Here is a 13,597-nt window from a genome sequence, read left to right as displayed (position 1 = left end):
CCAAGTATTTCAGGATATTTTTGTGGGGAGAAAGATAAGGAAACTCCGATAGTGTAGTATGTTCTGGTAATTAGGGTTTATTAATGAAATTGCACTTACTCAAAACATTAGAATCAAACGCCTTCATGCAGTAAATGCAGCATGGGTTCGGTGTACGGGACGCTCCTAAGCTTCTGCGTATCACCAACCCGAAACTCCACGGTCTCACGTTCCCTGGGAACGTGAGACCGTGGAGTTTCGGGTTGGTGATACGCAGAAGCTTAGGAGCGTCCCGTACACCGAACCCATGCTGCATTTACTGCATGAAGGCGTTTGATTCTAATGTTTTGAGTAAGTGCAATTTCATTAATAAACCCTAATTACCAGAACATACTACACTATCGGAGTTTCCTTATCTTTCTCCCCACAAAAATATCCTGAAATACTTGGAGTTCCTTATGCGAGCTGAGTCTTATATCAAGGGACCTGAAGGATAGCTTGGAGGCATTTGTGGACCATCTACGCTGTTTTAGACCCCCTGTAATTAAGGGGTCCATCAGCTTTGGTAAGAAGTATTTACCCCGAGCACTGGGTGGAGAAAAGTTTCTTAAGGTGGAGGTCCCTCACTTGAAGTTGGAGTGATTTTCAGTCATTGCTGAGAGTTCTGTATTGCACTGGGCACTTTAAAGACTGTTGATATTTATTTACCAAGGACCTTTCACATTTAGGATTTTGTATATATTTATTTATTTATAATCATTTATTCACATATTTATGCACACAAGCACTTTTTGGTTGTGTTAAGTGTTGAGCGCAATTTATTCCACTCTTTTCACAAAAAGACTCATTATGCCTCCTAGATTATGTGTTGGGGTGTTTTCTTTCCAAAATTGGGTCATTTTATGGGGGTTTCCATTGTCCTGGTGCTCCAGGGACTTCAAAAGTGTGATAGGTCGTCAGAAGATTATATGTCTAATTTTTGCTTCCAGAATGCCTGACGGTGCTCCTTGGATGTTGGGCCTCTTTATGTGGTCAGGCTGTGGAAAAGTCTCATACGTGTGGTATCACCATACTCAGGAGGAGAAGCAGAATGTATTTTGGGGTGTAGTTGCAAGTATGCCTGTACAGTGTGTGAGAAATAACTTCGTAATATGACCATTTTGTGAAAAATATATATTTTTTTTTAAATCTTCATTTTGCAAAGAATTGTGGAAAAAATTACAACTTCAAAAAACTCACCATGCCCCTTATTAAATACCTTGGAATGTCTACTTTCCAAAAAGGGGTAATTTGGGGGGTATTTGTACTGTCCTGACTTGTTAGGGTCTCAAGAAATGATATAGGCCGTCAGTACATCAGGTGTGATCAATTTTCAATGATTGATACCATAGCTTGTAGACTCTATAACCTTCACAAAGACCATAAAATATACAGTGGGTACGAAAAGTATTCAGACCCCCTTAAATTTTTCACTCTTTGTTATATTGCAGCCATTTGCTAAAATCATTTAAGTTCATTCTTCTTCCTCATGAATGTACACACAGCTCCCCATATTGACGTAAAAACACAGAATTGTTGACATTGTTGCAGATTTATTAAAAAAGAAAAACTGAAATATCACATGGTCCTAAGTATTCAGACCCTTTGCTGTGACACTCATATATTTAACTCAGGTGCTTTCCATTTCTTCTTTTCATCCTTGAGATGGTTCTACACCTTCATTTGAGTCCAGCTGTGTTTGATTATACTGATTGGACTTGATTAGGAAAGCCACACACCTGTCTATATAACACCTTCCAGATCACAATGCATGTCAGAGCAAATGAGAATCATGAGATCAAAGGAACTGCCTGAAGAGCTCAGAGACAGAATTGTGGCAAGGCACAGATCTGGCCAAGGTTACAAAAAGATTTCTGCTGCACTTAAGGTTCCTAAGAGCACAGTGGCCTCCATAATCCTCAAATGGAAGACGTTTGGGACGACCAGAACCCTTCCTAGAGCTGGCCGTCCGGCCAAACTGAGCTATCGGGGGAGAAGAGCCTTGGTAAGAGAGGTAAAGAAGAACCCAAAGATCACTGTGGCTGAGCTCCAGAGATGCAGTCAGGAGATGGGAGAAAGTTGTAGAAAGTCAACCATCACTGCAGCCCTCCACCAGTCGGGGCTTTATGGCAGAGTGGCCCGACGGAAGCCTCTCCTCAGTGTAAGACACATGAAAGCCTGCATGGAGTTTGCTAAAAAAAAACACCTGAAGGACTCCAAGATGGTGAGAAATAAGATTCTCTGGTCTGATGAGACCAAAATAGAACTTTTTGGCCTTAATTCTAAGCGGTATGTGTGGAGAAAACCAGGCACTGCTCATCACCTGTCCAATACAGTCCCAACAGTGAAGCATGGTGGTGGCAGCATCATGCTGTGGGGGTGTTTTTCAGCTGCAGGGACAGGACGACTGGTTGCAATCGAGGGAAAGATGAATGCGGCCAAGTACAGGGATATCCTGGACAAAAACCTTCTCCAGAGTGCTCTGGACCTCAGACTGGGCTGAAGGTTTACCTTCCAACAAGACAATGACCCTAAGCACACAGCTAAAATAACGAAGGAGTGGCTTCACAACAACTCCGTGACTGTTCTTGAATGGCCCAGACAGAGCCCTGACTTAAACCCAATTGAGCATCTCTGGAGAGACCTAAAAATGGCTGTCCACCAACGTTTACCATCCAACCTGACAGAACTGGAGAGGATCTGCAAGGAAGGAATGGCAGAGGATCCCCAAATCCAGGTGTGAAAGACTTGTTGCATCTTTCCCAAAAAGACTCCTGGCTGTATTAGATCAAAAGGGGGCTTCTACTAAATACTGAGCAAAGGGTCTGAATACTTAGGACCATGTGATATTTCAGTTTTTCTTTTTTAATAAATCTGCAACAATGTGAACAATTCTGTGTTTTTCTGTCAGTATGGGGTGCTATGTGTACATTCATGAGGAAGAAGAATGAACTTAAATGATTTTAGCAAATGGCTGCAATATAAGAAAGAGTGAAAAATTTAAGGGGGTCTGAATACTTTTCGTACCCACTGTATACTTATATGGGTTATTTTTACTAAAGATATGTAGCAGTATAAGTTTTGGCCAAAACTTATGAAGAAAAATGACTAAATTTGCTAAATTTAAAACGGAAACGAAGAAAATTAAATTTTTTACAAAATTTTCGGTCTTTTTTCATTTATAGCGCAAAAAAAAAAAAAAAAATTATGATTAAATACCACCAAAAGAAAGCTCTGTTTATGTGAAGAAAATGACGAATATTTCATATGGGGACAGTGTTGCATGACTGAGTAATTGTCATTCAAAATGTGAGAGCACTGAAAGCTGAAAATTGGTCTGGTTAGGAAGGGGGTTTAAAGAGGAAGTAAACTCAAAAAAAAAAATCCGAGAAAAAAAAAGCCCTGTAAAGAGAAAGGCATAATGAGCTAGTATGCATCGCATACTAGCTCATTATGCAGTACTTACCTTAAAACGAAGCCCCCGCCGTGCCGCCACCTCAGCGAGAGGACGGCGACATGTCCTGCCGTCCCGCTTCCGGGTTCGCGTCCTCCGGCCATCTGATTGGCCGGAGGCGCGATTACATCACTCCCGCGCATGCGCGCGGGAGCCGCCGTTCACGGCACTGAGCTCTGAAGGAACGGCACGGGTGGCCGTTCCCTCAGAGCGCCTGCGCCGATGACGTCATCGGCAGTTTGCGCTGTAAATATCTCCTAAACGGTGCTAGTTTGGGAGATATTTATAGCACCTATAGGTAAGCCTTAATATAGGCTTACCTATAGGTAAAAGTTATACAAGAGGGTTTACAACCTCTTTAAGTGCCCAGTGGGTAAGATGTTAAATACCACCAAAAGAAAGCGGTGTGTGAATTAAATGATAAAAATACCATATGGCTACAGAGTAACATGACCCCGCAATTGTCATTCAAAGTGTGAGAGCACTGAAAGCTGGCCTGAGCAGGAAGGGGGTAAAGGGGCCCGGGAGGCGAGTGGTGAAGGTGAATGGGTGGTTTTAGAAGGTGAGGGGGCACATATACTGCACTATCCAAAACAACAGACCGTGGCCCTTGATACCTAGCCTGGAAATACAATGGAGACTTGGCAGAGCACATGAGGCAGTGTGCCCTTCACCTGAGCACTCACACAGCAAGGTGTACACTGTCCTCCTCCTATATTCACCTCACATAAGAAGCCCCCATAACACACCGAGGCTCCTCTCACACACAGACAACCGTTGACATTCAAACCGAACGGCTCTCTTCTTTTTATACACAAACACAGCTCTGACGTCATGAGCACAGCCAGTCAGGTTAACCCTTCCACAGCACAGCCTTCTCCCCCGGAGCCCGTCTTATCTCCTCATCTCTGCTCCTTTCCCGGCAGCCACGGGTTAAGCGGGGCCGCATTCACTCCAGCAGCCAATCGCAGGTGAGGGGCGGGTTTAGTCGGCCTGCTCGATCCGGGTACTGTGGCGAGCGGAGGGCTATACCCTTGGGGTGTAGCTAGTGGTCTCGCGCAGGCGCAGTGCGGATCCTCCGTCATCATTGTAGAGCAGTAGAGAGTGAGACAGGGAGACGCTGTTGGGAGTAGCAAGCTATAGAAGCCGGAGCCTGGGGAGGGAGCGTCTGGCCGGCTCCTCGCCATCATTAACCCTCATCCGCCCCACTCTTCTCTTCTCTTCTCCCCCGGGACATCGCAGCCGTCCAGCTCGCTGTGTATCGCCCCCGCCCACCTATAGCCGCCTGAGAAGATCGGAGGAGCTCCGTGCCGCTGGGCTGTCACCATGGGATGTACGCTGAGCGCCGAGGACAAGGCGGCGGTGGAAAGGAGTAAGATGATCGACCGGAACCTCCGAGAGGACGGGGAGAAGGCGGCCCGGGAGGTCAAGCTGCTCCTGCTCGGTAGGTGTGCGGCCGGCCGGGGGGGTACATTCCTATAGACACCCCCCCCCCATTGTTATATCTGCTCTCCCTCCGCCATTGTATTTCTATACCTCCCTGTCCATGTGCCCGGCACTACTGGGTGTGGTGATCGGAGGATGACCAGCCGATCACTGATCGATCAGAGTGCTCTGCAATCACAGCCCCTCCATCATGTCTGACTGACCCCCCCCCCATGTCACACCTCACCTCCTGATTGGATGGAGGGACTCATCACATACATTCATGGCATCGACTTCCTATCACATAGGATTGGTAAAGCTAAAATGTATTGTACACAGATTGGAACATGTATGGGGATCCTTAGGCTGGCCGATCAATAATAAACCAGGATGGATTGCCCCTTCTACACATTGGAGGAATCCTACCGGTGCCCCATTATATTCTGATATCCGGAGACTTCTCACCATCAGAACTCACTGATCACCAACTGCAGGCACTCATCCAACGAACGTTACTCATTCATGAGAAGTCAATCATTCGATCTGACTACTCCAACAGGAACCACCATAGATGGATCAATATTTGCCTGATCACCGCCAACTTTCAATCCATCTCTGGTCCGATCTAGTCTCCCCACACACATTACAATCTGGCCATACAATCCCTGCAGATTCAGATAGCATTGATCCATTCTTGTATCATACAGGATTAATAGCAGATCAAAGCTATAGAATATGAGTGGCAGTCTACACGAGCCAATCAGACAGGCCCTGTACTACCTACCTGCTGGTATGTAGTACACAAGTCACAATCCATCTGTACAATCTGTTAGATCTACCAACAAGTATGTAGTGAAAGGGCTTGTCTGGATATAAATTGATTAGTTAGAGGGGGGGGGGGGGCTCATAGCTTTGGTAGATCTAAAGTTGATTGTACAGAAGTATGGTCAGATTGTAACATGCGTGGTGAGTCTAAGGAGCCCCATAGACATTAGTCTGCTCCTTCATTTGACATTGGAGTTAAAGTGGTTGTAAACCTCAGACATGATAAATGAACAAAGCATGTCCTCCTATAGTGTGTACTTATCTCTATCCTCAGCACTAAGTGCCATTTCTCTCTGCTGCTTCTTTCCTCTATCTGCATGATTCTCTGCATGATTCACTTATGACGAGTTTTCCTGACCCCAAGAGAAAAAAGGTGACAGGGGAGATTGACAGCATCTTTCCTCTGCTATCTGCATGATTCACTTAGGCTCCATTCACACCTGAGTGTTTTTCAGCTCCAAAAACGCTCAAAAAGTTCCAAAACGCCCAACAAGTAAAACCCCATTCATTTAAATGCCCCTGTTCACATCTAAGCGTTTTGCAAAACACCTGTAGCTGAAAAAAGTACAAGAGCTTCTTTTTGGGCTGATTACCAGCTTTTTTGATGTCAATGACTGCTTCCTTAAACGCTTGAAAATCGCGGTAAAAATCGCAGAAAAAAACGCGTGAAAACGCTACGCTCAAGTGTGAATGCAGCTTTGTGAGAAGTTTTCCTGACCCCAAGAGAAAAAAGGTGACAGGGGAGATTGACAGCCTTAGCTTTGTTCCTGTGTTCTGTATGAAGGGGGTGTGTCCCTTCCCTCCAATCAGCTCTCAGAGCTCTCATCACTGAGCTCTGCAGAGTGACTTCAGCTCTCTGCCCCCCTTTTTTTTTTTCACACTCTCAAACAAGCTTTATAAATTCTGCACTTTGGATGCAGAGAATACTGGCGATAAACAGGTACAACTTATACAGGAGGATTGGTTCATCTCTATGTATCACCTGAGGCTTTTCACTTCGCTGGTTATATGGAAGGGTTTACAGATACTTTAACACTATGTAATATGAGCACCTACCTAACTAGCCAATCAATGTGTGTCCAATCAGACAGGCCATTGCACAGTGTAGTTGATGGTAGATTGTACAATCAGATTGTATACTGTATGGTCAGCCTAAGGCCGACCATACATGAGTCATTTTGTTGGTTGAGTGAAAGGACATGACATCTGCTCAGCGTGGATGGGGGAATCGCTCCCGCTGTGTTATTGGATTCTGACAGCGGGGAGACTTCCCTGCCATCAGAATAAACTGATCAGCAGCCCTGGCTATAGCCGGCGGCACTGATCGAAAGAACATTTTCCAACAGGCTGGTGGTTGTGCACAAGTCGTTCCATAGATTTATTTGTGCACAATCAGCCTTGCCCATACATGGATCGAAGTTCGTCTGGTCCCTGTTGAACCAACTGAATTGTGGTCCATGTATGACGGGCTTACAATCATCTTTTAGATCTACCAGAACTGTGACCTACCTAAAGCCAATGAGACTATCAGAAAATGATCATCCAATCTTTGTTTTTGCATGCTAGTCTCAGATAGAAAACAGAGGTTCCAAAATTCTCGTAGGACAGAATGAAAATTGGGAAGTTGTGTATTGTGTTCTTTCTTTTCTGGGTATGCGTAGTCTTGGTCTTCTGATTTTGTTTCTGACAAATACTGTGCTGATTAAACAAAAATCACCCGTTCTGGTATCGTATGAGAATTATTTTCATGTTTGTCCCTTCGGATATTGTCGCATGAACTGTCGTGATCGGCTCTTGAAAGCTGACCATCAGATTATCAGGCGATCGCTTTGAAAACGGTGTTTGTTTGATTATCTCATCGTGTACTTGGCATAACCAATCCTTAGCAGGCAGGACTTTGCACTGCATACTTATTGGTAGATCTAAAGGTGATTGTCCAATCAGATTGTAAGCTGTACGGTGCTTCTCAGTGGTGGCCATACATATGCTGACTATAATAACCCAATAGTCCTAAATGATTGATGTGATAGAAGTGAGGACATAATGGGCTCATTAGAAGGGATCCCTTTTTAATTGAAGGCAATCAATGGGCTCTGATAAGTGCTGCGCTGATGGGCAGCCTGATATGTGGATGATTACTGCAGATTATTGTACAGACAATCTAGTCTGGAAGTCTGTAGATGTCTATCAGGAGGATGTCAGCTTGTGTCCTGACGTTGACATTTGTTTGTTCTTTTTGTGATGGAAAAGGAAAGTCATTGCTTGTCATTCTGATTGCCTGATGTGACGTGTGCTGCACTGCTGCGGGGCTCATTCACATCCACTGCGCTGGACCAACACATTGACAGCTACGCTGGCAGCTCACCCCACAGCAATGCTGAAAAAAAAAAGTCCTGCAACTTTATTTCAGTGCAGAAAGTTACAACACAAAACGCCATCAACCATGGCAGCGCTGCTGTGCTGGATAAAACTTTATTGAATTGTTACTCTTGACATTTCAGTAAAATGCTGTAGGGAAAAAGTAAACTGCGCTAAGATGGTGTGAATGGGCCCTTTAGAAACAGGCTTTTTAATAAATATCAGGTCGTGGGGAACCTCTGTTCAGCCTAGGGTCACACTGATGCGATTCGAGTAATGCAGCGAATCCTGTGCGTTTCCCACACCGCATTGCAATCGCAATCTGCGAGTGTTAATGTTAGATTAACTACACCCCGAAACAGATAGCAAAACGCAGTATGACTGCCCAAATCACATGGATGTGGACACCCATACGATGCAGTGAAGAAAAAAGGGACCTGCACCATCTTGGTGCAGATGCAATGCAATTTGAGCCGTACAAAATGTATCACATGTGATGTGCACAGAAATGCGGTGCGATTCCTGTGCAAATCACACTCTGTGTCCGCACAAGTGAGAACCCAGGCTCAAAAGAATTTCTCCTGCAGCTCATGGCACATTGGTGACATCAAAAAGTTGTAGAATGCGGCTTACCTAGTGTATTTATAGTAGAAGTCCACTCTAACGCTAAAATCGATACATCTTTAAACGTCCACATTTAGAGCCGCATGATCGTTAAAAAATCACGATTTCAATTCAATCCCCCTCACGATCTTAAAACGGCATTTCCTCAATTCATAGAGCGGAGCTGTTCTCTGCTCACTCACAGCTGTCAAAAAAAAAAAAAGGCTGGGAGATAACTATAAACACAATGCTTTACAATCTATAATTTTGTTCTTTTTAGATTAACTGACCATTCACACTACCGCGACTTGTCAGCCTGACAAGTCGCGGTCCATTGTGTGCTACGGGAACCGTTCTAATAGGAGCGACGCAAGTCGCTCCGACTTAGAAAAAGGGTCCTGTACTTCATCGGGCGATCTGAAGCGACTTGCATAGACATTCATTATATGAAGTCCGTGCAAGTCTTGCCGAAGTCGCGGTGCACGCGACTTCACAGGTCGCCCCCGAAGTCATGCCGCTTCAGTGTGAACTGGCACTTGGGCCCCTTTCACACTGTGGAGTCTGTCGGCGGACTCCGTTTTTCTCAGCGGGGGATCGATCTGCCGATCCCCCGCTGAGCAGGTAGATGACAGCTCTGTCTCCGCTCTGTCTCCGCGCTGTGTGTGCGCTGTGTGCAGAGACACAGCTGTCAGGTCCCGCTATTTTCTATGGGGGAATCGGATGGGAACGGACCGTCTGTCCGTTCTCATCCGATCCGCTGGACGGATGGAAAATAGGGTTTCCATCAGTCCAGATTTGACAGATCGGATGTCAGCGGACATGTCTCCACTGACATCGGATGCCCCATAGAGATACATGGGGCATCCGTTCAGATCCACCAACAAATTTGGACAGGCGGATCTGAACGGTCTGCCTGTGTGATCAGGGCCTAAAGGAATGAACTTCCATCTATAAGTGAGAGCAGTTTAACTTCTTAAAGACTAAGTGCCGGTTCACACACATGCGATGTGGGAAACCTGTGAATTCACTGCGGGTTCCTGCATCGCACTCAACTTCACAGACAGTTCACACTGTCATATACGAATCGCTGGGGGTGTCAATACAAAGTTAACAACCCCCGAAGATCAGTTTGCATAGCATATCACAGTGTGAACTGTCAGTTCAGGACATGAATTGGATCGCATAGGTGTGAACACCCATGCGATCCGATTCTGGTGCAGACCAAAAAAAGGGTCCTGTGCGACTTTGTTTCAAATGCGATGCAAATTCAGCCATACAATCTGTATGGCTGAATTCACAACGCACTGACATCGCATGTGATTTGCAGCGCAATGTGCTATGAATCACATGCCATGTCTGACATTGCATATGTGTGAACTGGCACTTAGCCTTTTTCTGACATTTGTTGCTTACATAAGTTGAAATCCAGTATTTTTGCTAGAAAATGACTTGGAATCCCCCAAACATATTTTACATATATATATATATGTATATATATATATGTATGTATGTATCTTTTTAGTAGGGACCCTAGAGAATAAAATGGCGATCATTGCAATATTTTTTGTCGCACTGAATTTGGGCAGCGGTCTTTAAAATGCTATTTTTGGGGAAAAAATGCACTTTAATGAAGTTAAAAAAAAAAAAAAAACTAAACAGTAAAATTTGACAATTTTTTGATATAATGTGAAAGATGATGTTCTGCCGATAATCATGATCTTTATTCTAAGCAAAACAATTGTGATTCTCATTTTATCCAGAATCGTGCAGCTCTATCCACGATCTAACACTAACCTATCTAGCCCTGTAAAGAAGAAATCTGTAAACTTACCTTTTCTGAATCTGAGCTGTCAGCTGCGGCTTCGCTGTGGAGGCGGGTGCAGAGTACACAGCCGACAACGGAAGCCGCATAGTAAGTCTATGGGTGACGTCACTTCCCATTCTTTTCACAGCTGAAGTTGCCAAAAGTAGTGCAGGAACTACTTTTGGGAATCGCAAAGTCAGTGTCACACCGATTTGGACATTGCTGTCAATGGGCTCCAATTTGGCATGCGATTTGACATGTCAAATCAGCGTCGTCCTGATTCGGACGTTGCCATCAATAGGCTTAGATTTGGCATGTCCAGTCAGCCCGATGTGAACGTGGGCTTATTGTCAAGGCTTCATTGAACAAGCTGAAGTTAGAAGCTGATTGGCTACCATGTACAGCTGCACCAGATTTTGCACTCTCCAGTTTTAGTAAATCTTCCCTCGTGTTCTAAAATCCTAATTCTCAGCTAGTAAACTTTTTATGAAATAATTCTGTTGGTGGGAGTGTTCTCTGATGAGTTTCTGAAAATGCTTGGTGCTTTGCTGTGAAGCTTATATAACAATGTCAGTGGCAGTTGGCTTCCGTGTTTTTGTAGTCACTGATGTGAAATAAGTCAGCAGATCAGCAAAGTTGGAGTAAAGTCAGAAGTCTTTCTCTTCATAGTTGCATTGTGTGAGTAATTCAAGTAATTGCAATGACAGTGTAGGTGTGACAGCCAGGCCACAGCCATTTCAGAACAAGCGGTTAGCCATGTCATCCTTTTTGGCTGCATTGACATTTGTGCGTTTTTCTCATGCCTGCATTTTAATTGCATTAATGGAATGGCTTTGAAATGCTGACGTGCAATGTAAAGTGTGTTGCAGAGCATGTTTTCATTGATTTTAGGGAGAAACAGGAGCCTTACAAACCAGTGAGAGTGAATGCAACCTGCAAGATTTTGCTTGAAGCTTTTTGTTAAAGAGTAACCCCTCGTTTGTTGGGGGGGGGGGGGGGAGAAATTTCCTGTCTGGGTGATCTATGTGCATTGCAGGAATTTTAACAAAGTCTGTTAGTAGTTTACCTCAAGAAATAGTTGATTGTCTGTGTTCATGTGCAAAATGAATGGGAGTGACTTTATAATTCTCAATCAGCTGCTGCACTTGCAGGGTTCTAATAAGAATATCATGTGGTCTGCATTTCTTTAGGCGTGATTTCTCTTTGAGAGTATCTCACCAATAATGATTTTCTCTTTCGTTTGACGAAACACAGCTCCTGATCTTCTTAAAGCAGAGTTCCACCCAAAAGTGGAACTTCCGCTCATTTGCTCCCCCCCCTCCTCCGGTGCTACATTTGGCACCTTACAGGGGGGGGGGGGGCGGGTACCTGTTTTTGCCAGGTACCCTTCCCCACTTCTGGGAGACGACGGCATGGCGCTGTCCTTTGGAAGTTTGGCCCCCTCCTCCCCCCCGCTGCCGAGCCAATGAGAATGCGCAGTAGGGACCCGCCCGTGAAGCCGCTGGGCTTCACTGCCGGGTTCCCTTACCGGCAATGGCGGCAGCACCCGACAGCCGATGGTAACATCAGCTACGGTGCCGACATCACTGGACTCCAGGACAGGTAAGTGTCCTAATATTAAAAGACAGCAGCTACAGTATGTTTAGCTGCTGACTTTTCATTTTGGAGGGGGGAGGCTGGAACACCGCTTTAAACATTGGGTTATACTGCCCCCTTCAGGAGTAGGACACTAGGCAGAAAAAAACTGGCTATGTCTATGGGCAGTCCCAGGGGGTATACTCCCTCTCTCTGCTATAGGTACTCCAGGTTTTTTTTTTTTTTTTCTGCCTAGTCAGGAGTAAGGACCTAGTTCCTTGTTGGGATCTCTGGTCCTGGCAAATTTTTCTTTGTGGATATCAATTTTTCTCCCAAGTTTTTTTCCTGTGAGATCTGCAATCAACTGCCAGACTGGGCGATGGGCTGGATAATCTAGATCCAGTGGTTACCTCAGTCTGGCCAGCGAGTGCACAGAGACATCAGCTCCACGCTAGAACAGCTGCGTCATAGCCCCATCAGACGGGGGCTGGCTTGCGAGGTAAACATACAACCGGGTCTCGGCCTAAGTCGCAGCGTTCCTCCTGGCCGACAGCCCCCCATTTCGATGGAAAGGAGGTTCTGTCTGGAGCGTTGCCCACCTGGTTCCTGGTATGTTGGTATGTTGAGTAGCTGATTCCCCCCCCCCCCTCACCCCCTCGAGGGTTTTGGGGTGGGCGTGGTTGACGTGAGCCTCCACTTGGGACATACATGTACTTGATTTTGCACAGCCGGGCAACCTTGTTGCAGTATATATGATGTGGCAGGCATTCCGAAAGTAGTTAAAGCGGAGTTCCGGGCACAAAATCGATATTTTTTTTTTTGTGCTGTCCGCTAGTTCGACATCACCTGAAAAGGAATTGGATAGTTAGGTTTTTTTTTTTGTTTACTCACCTTGTAATTGAAGATCGTAAATACTCACCTCAGTGTACTTCCTCCCTCAGCGCCGCGGCTCCGCCGTCACTTCCTGTCTCGCGATGATTCCTGGGAGCTGAACGTCATCGCTCCCAGGAATCAATGCGACGGCACCGGCCCCACTCGTCACTTCCGGGTGACGCCGCATTCCCCTGCTAAACAGCTTCGGGGCATGCCCAGAAGCTGTGGAGGAATGCGGCGCTGCACCGGAAGTGACGAGAGGGGCCGGTGCAGGCACATTCTGGGAGAAGAAGACGCCGAAGAGGACCGCGCCGGCTTCAGCTGCCCACAAGAGAGATGGAAACGCTGTGGAAGAAATTTTATAAGTAAGTATTTCTTCTAAAAGGTAAGTGCGAACCGGGACAGATCAGAGGCTAGCCATTGTGGAATGTACTAACACTGAATTTCCCTGGGGTATGTTTGTTGAAAAATCATTTCTGTGCCCGGAACTCCGCTTTAAGGCTGAACTCCAGCTTTTCATAGGTAAAGAGTAGTAGAGGAAGTATGTGGGACTTTAAAGGTGCAAAATTGATTTCTCAATAAATATGATGGAGAAAAATCATTTTTTCTTTTTATATAAAAAATATCATTTTATCATTTTATTTAATTCAAGTACAAACCTT

The 13,597-nt window shown here is 45.3% G+C and overlaps 1 protein-coding gene across 1 annotated transcript in view; it reads left to right on the top strand.

Annotated features, from left to right (window-relative positions):
* The first annotated feature begins 4,568 nt into the window (after positions 1–4,568).
* LOC309554387 (guanine nucleotide-binding protein G(i) subunit alpha-1) overlaps positions 4,569–13,597 on the top strand; it is a 137,746-nt gene continuing 128,717 nt past the window's right edge. The window contains exon 1 of the mRNA XM_082256060.1: positions 4,569–4,916. Coding sequence (XP_082112186.1) covers positions 4,799–4,916 — 118 coding nt within the window. The 5' untranslated portion in view covers positions 4,569–4,798. The remainder of the gene's footprint in view (positions 4,917–13,597) is intronic.

The sequence above is a fragment of the Pelophylax lessonae genome (genome assembly GCF_965119305.1).
Source record: "Pelophylax lessonae genome assembly, chromosome: 4".
Lineage (NCBI taxonomy): Eukaryota > Metazoa > Chordata > Amphibia > Anura > Ranidae > Pelophylax > Pelophylax lessonae.
Note: the sequence above shows the minus strand (reverse complement) of the source record. Positions and strands in the feature narration are given on the sequence as shown.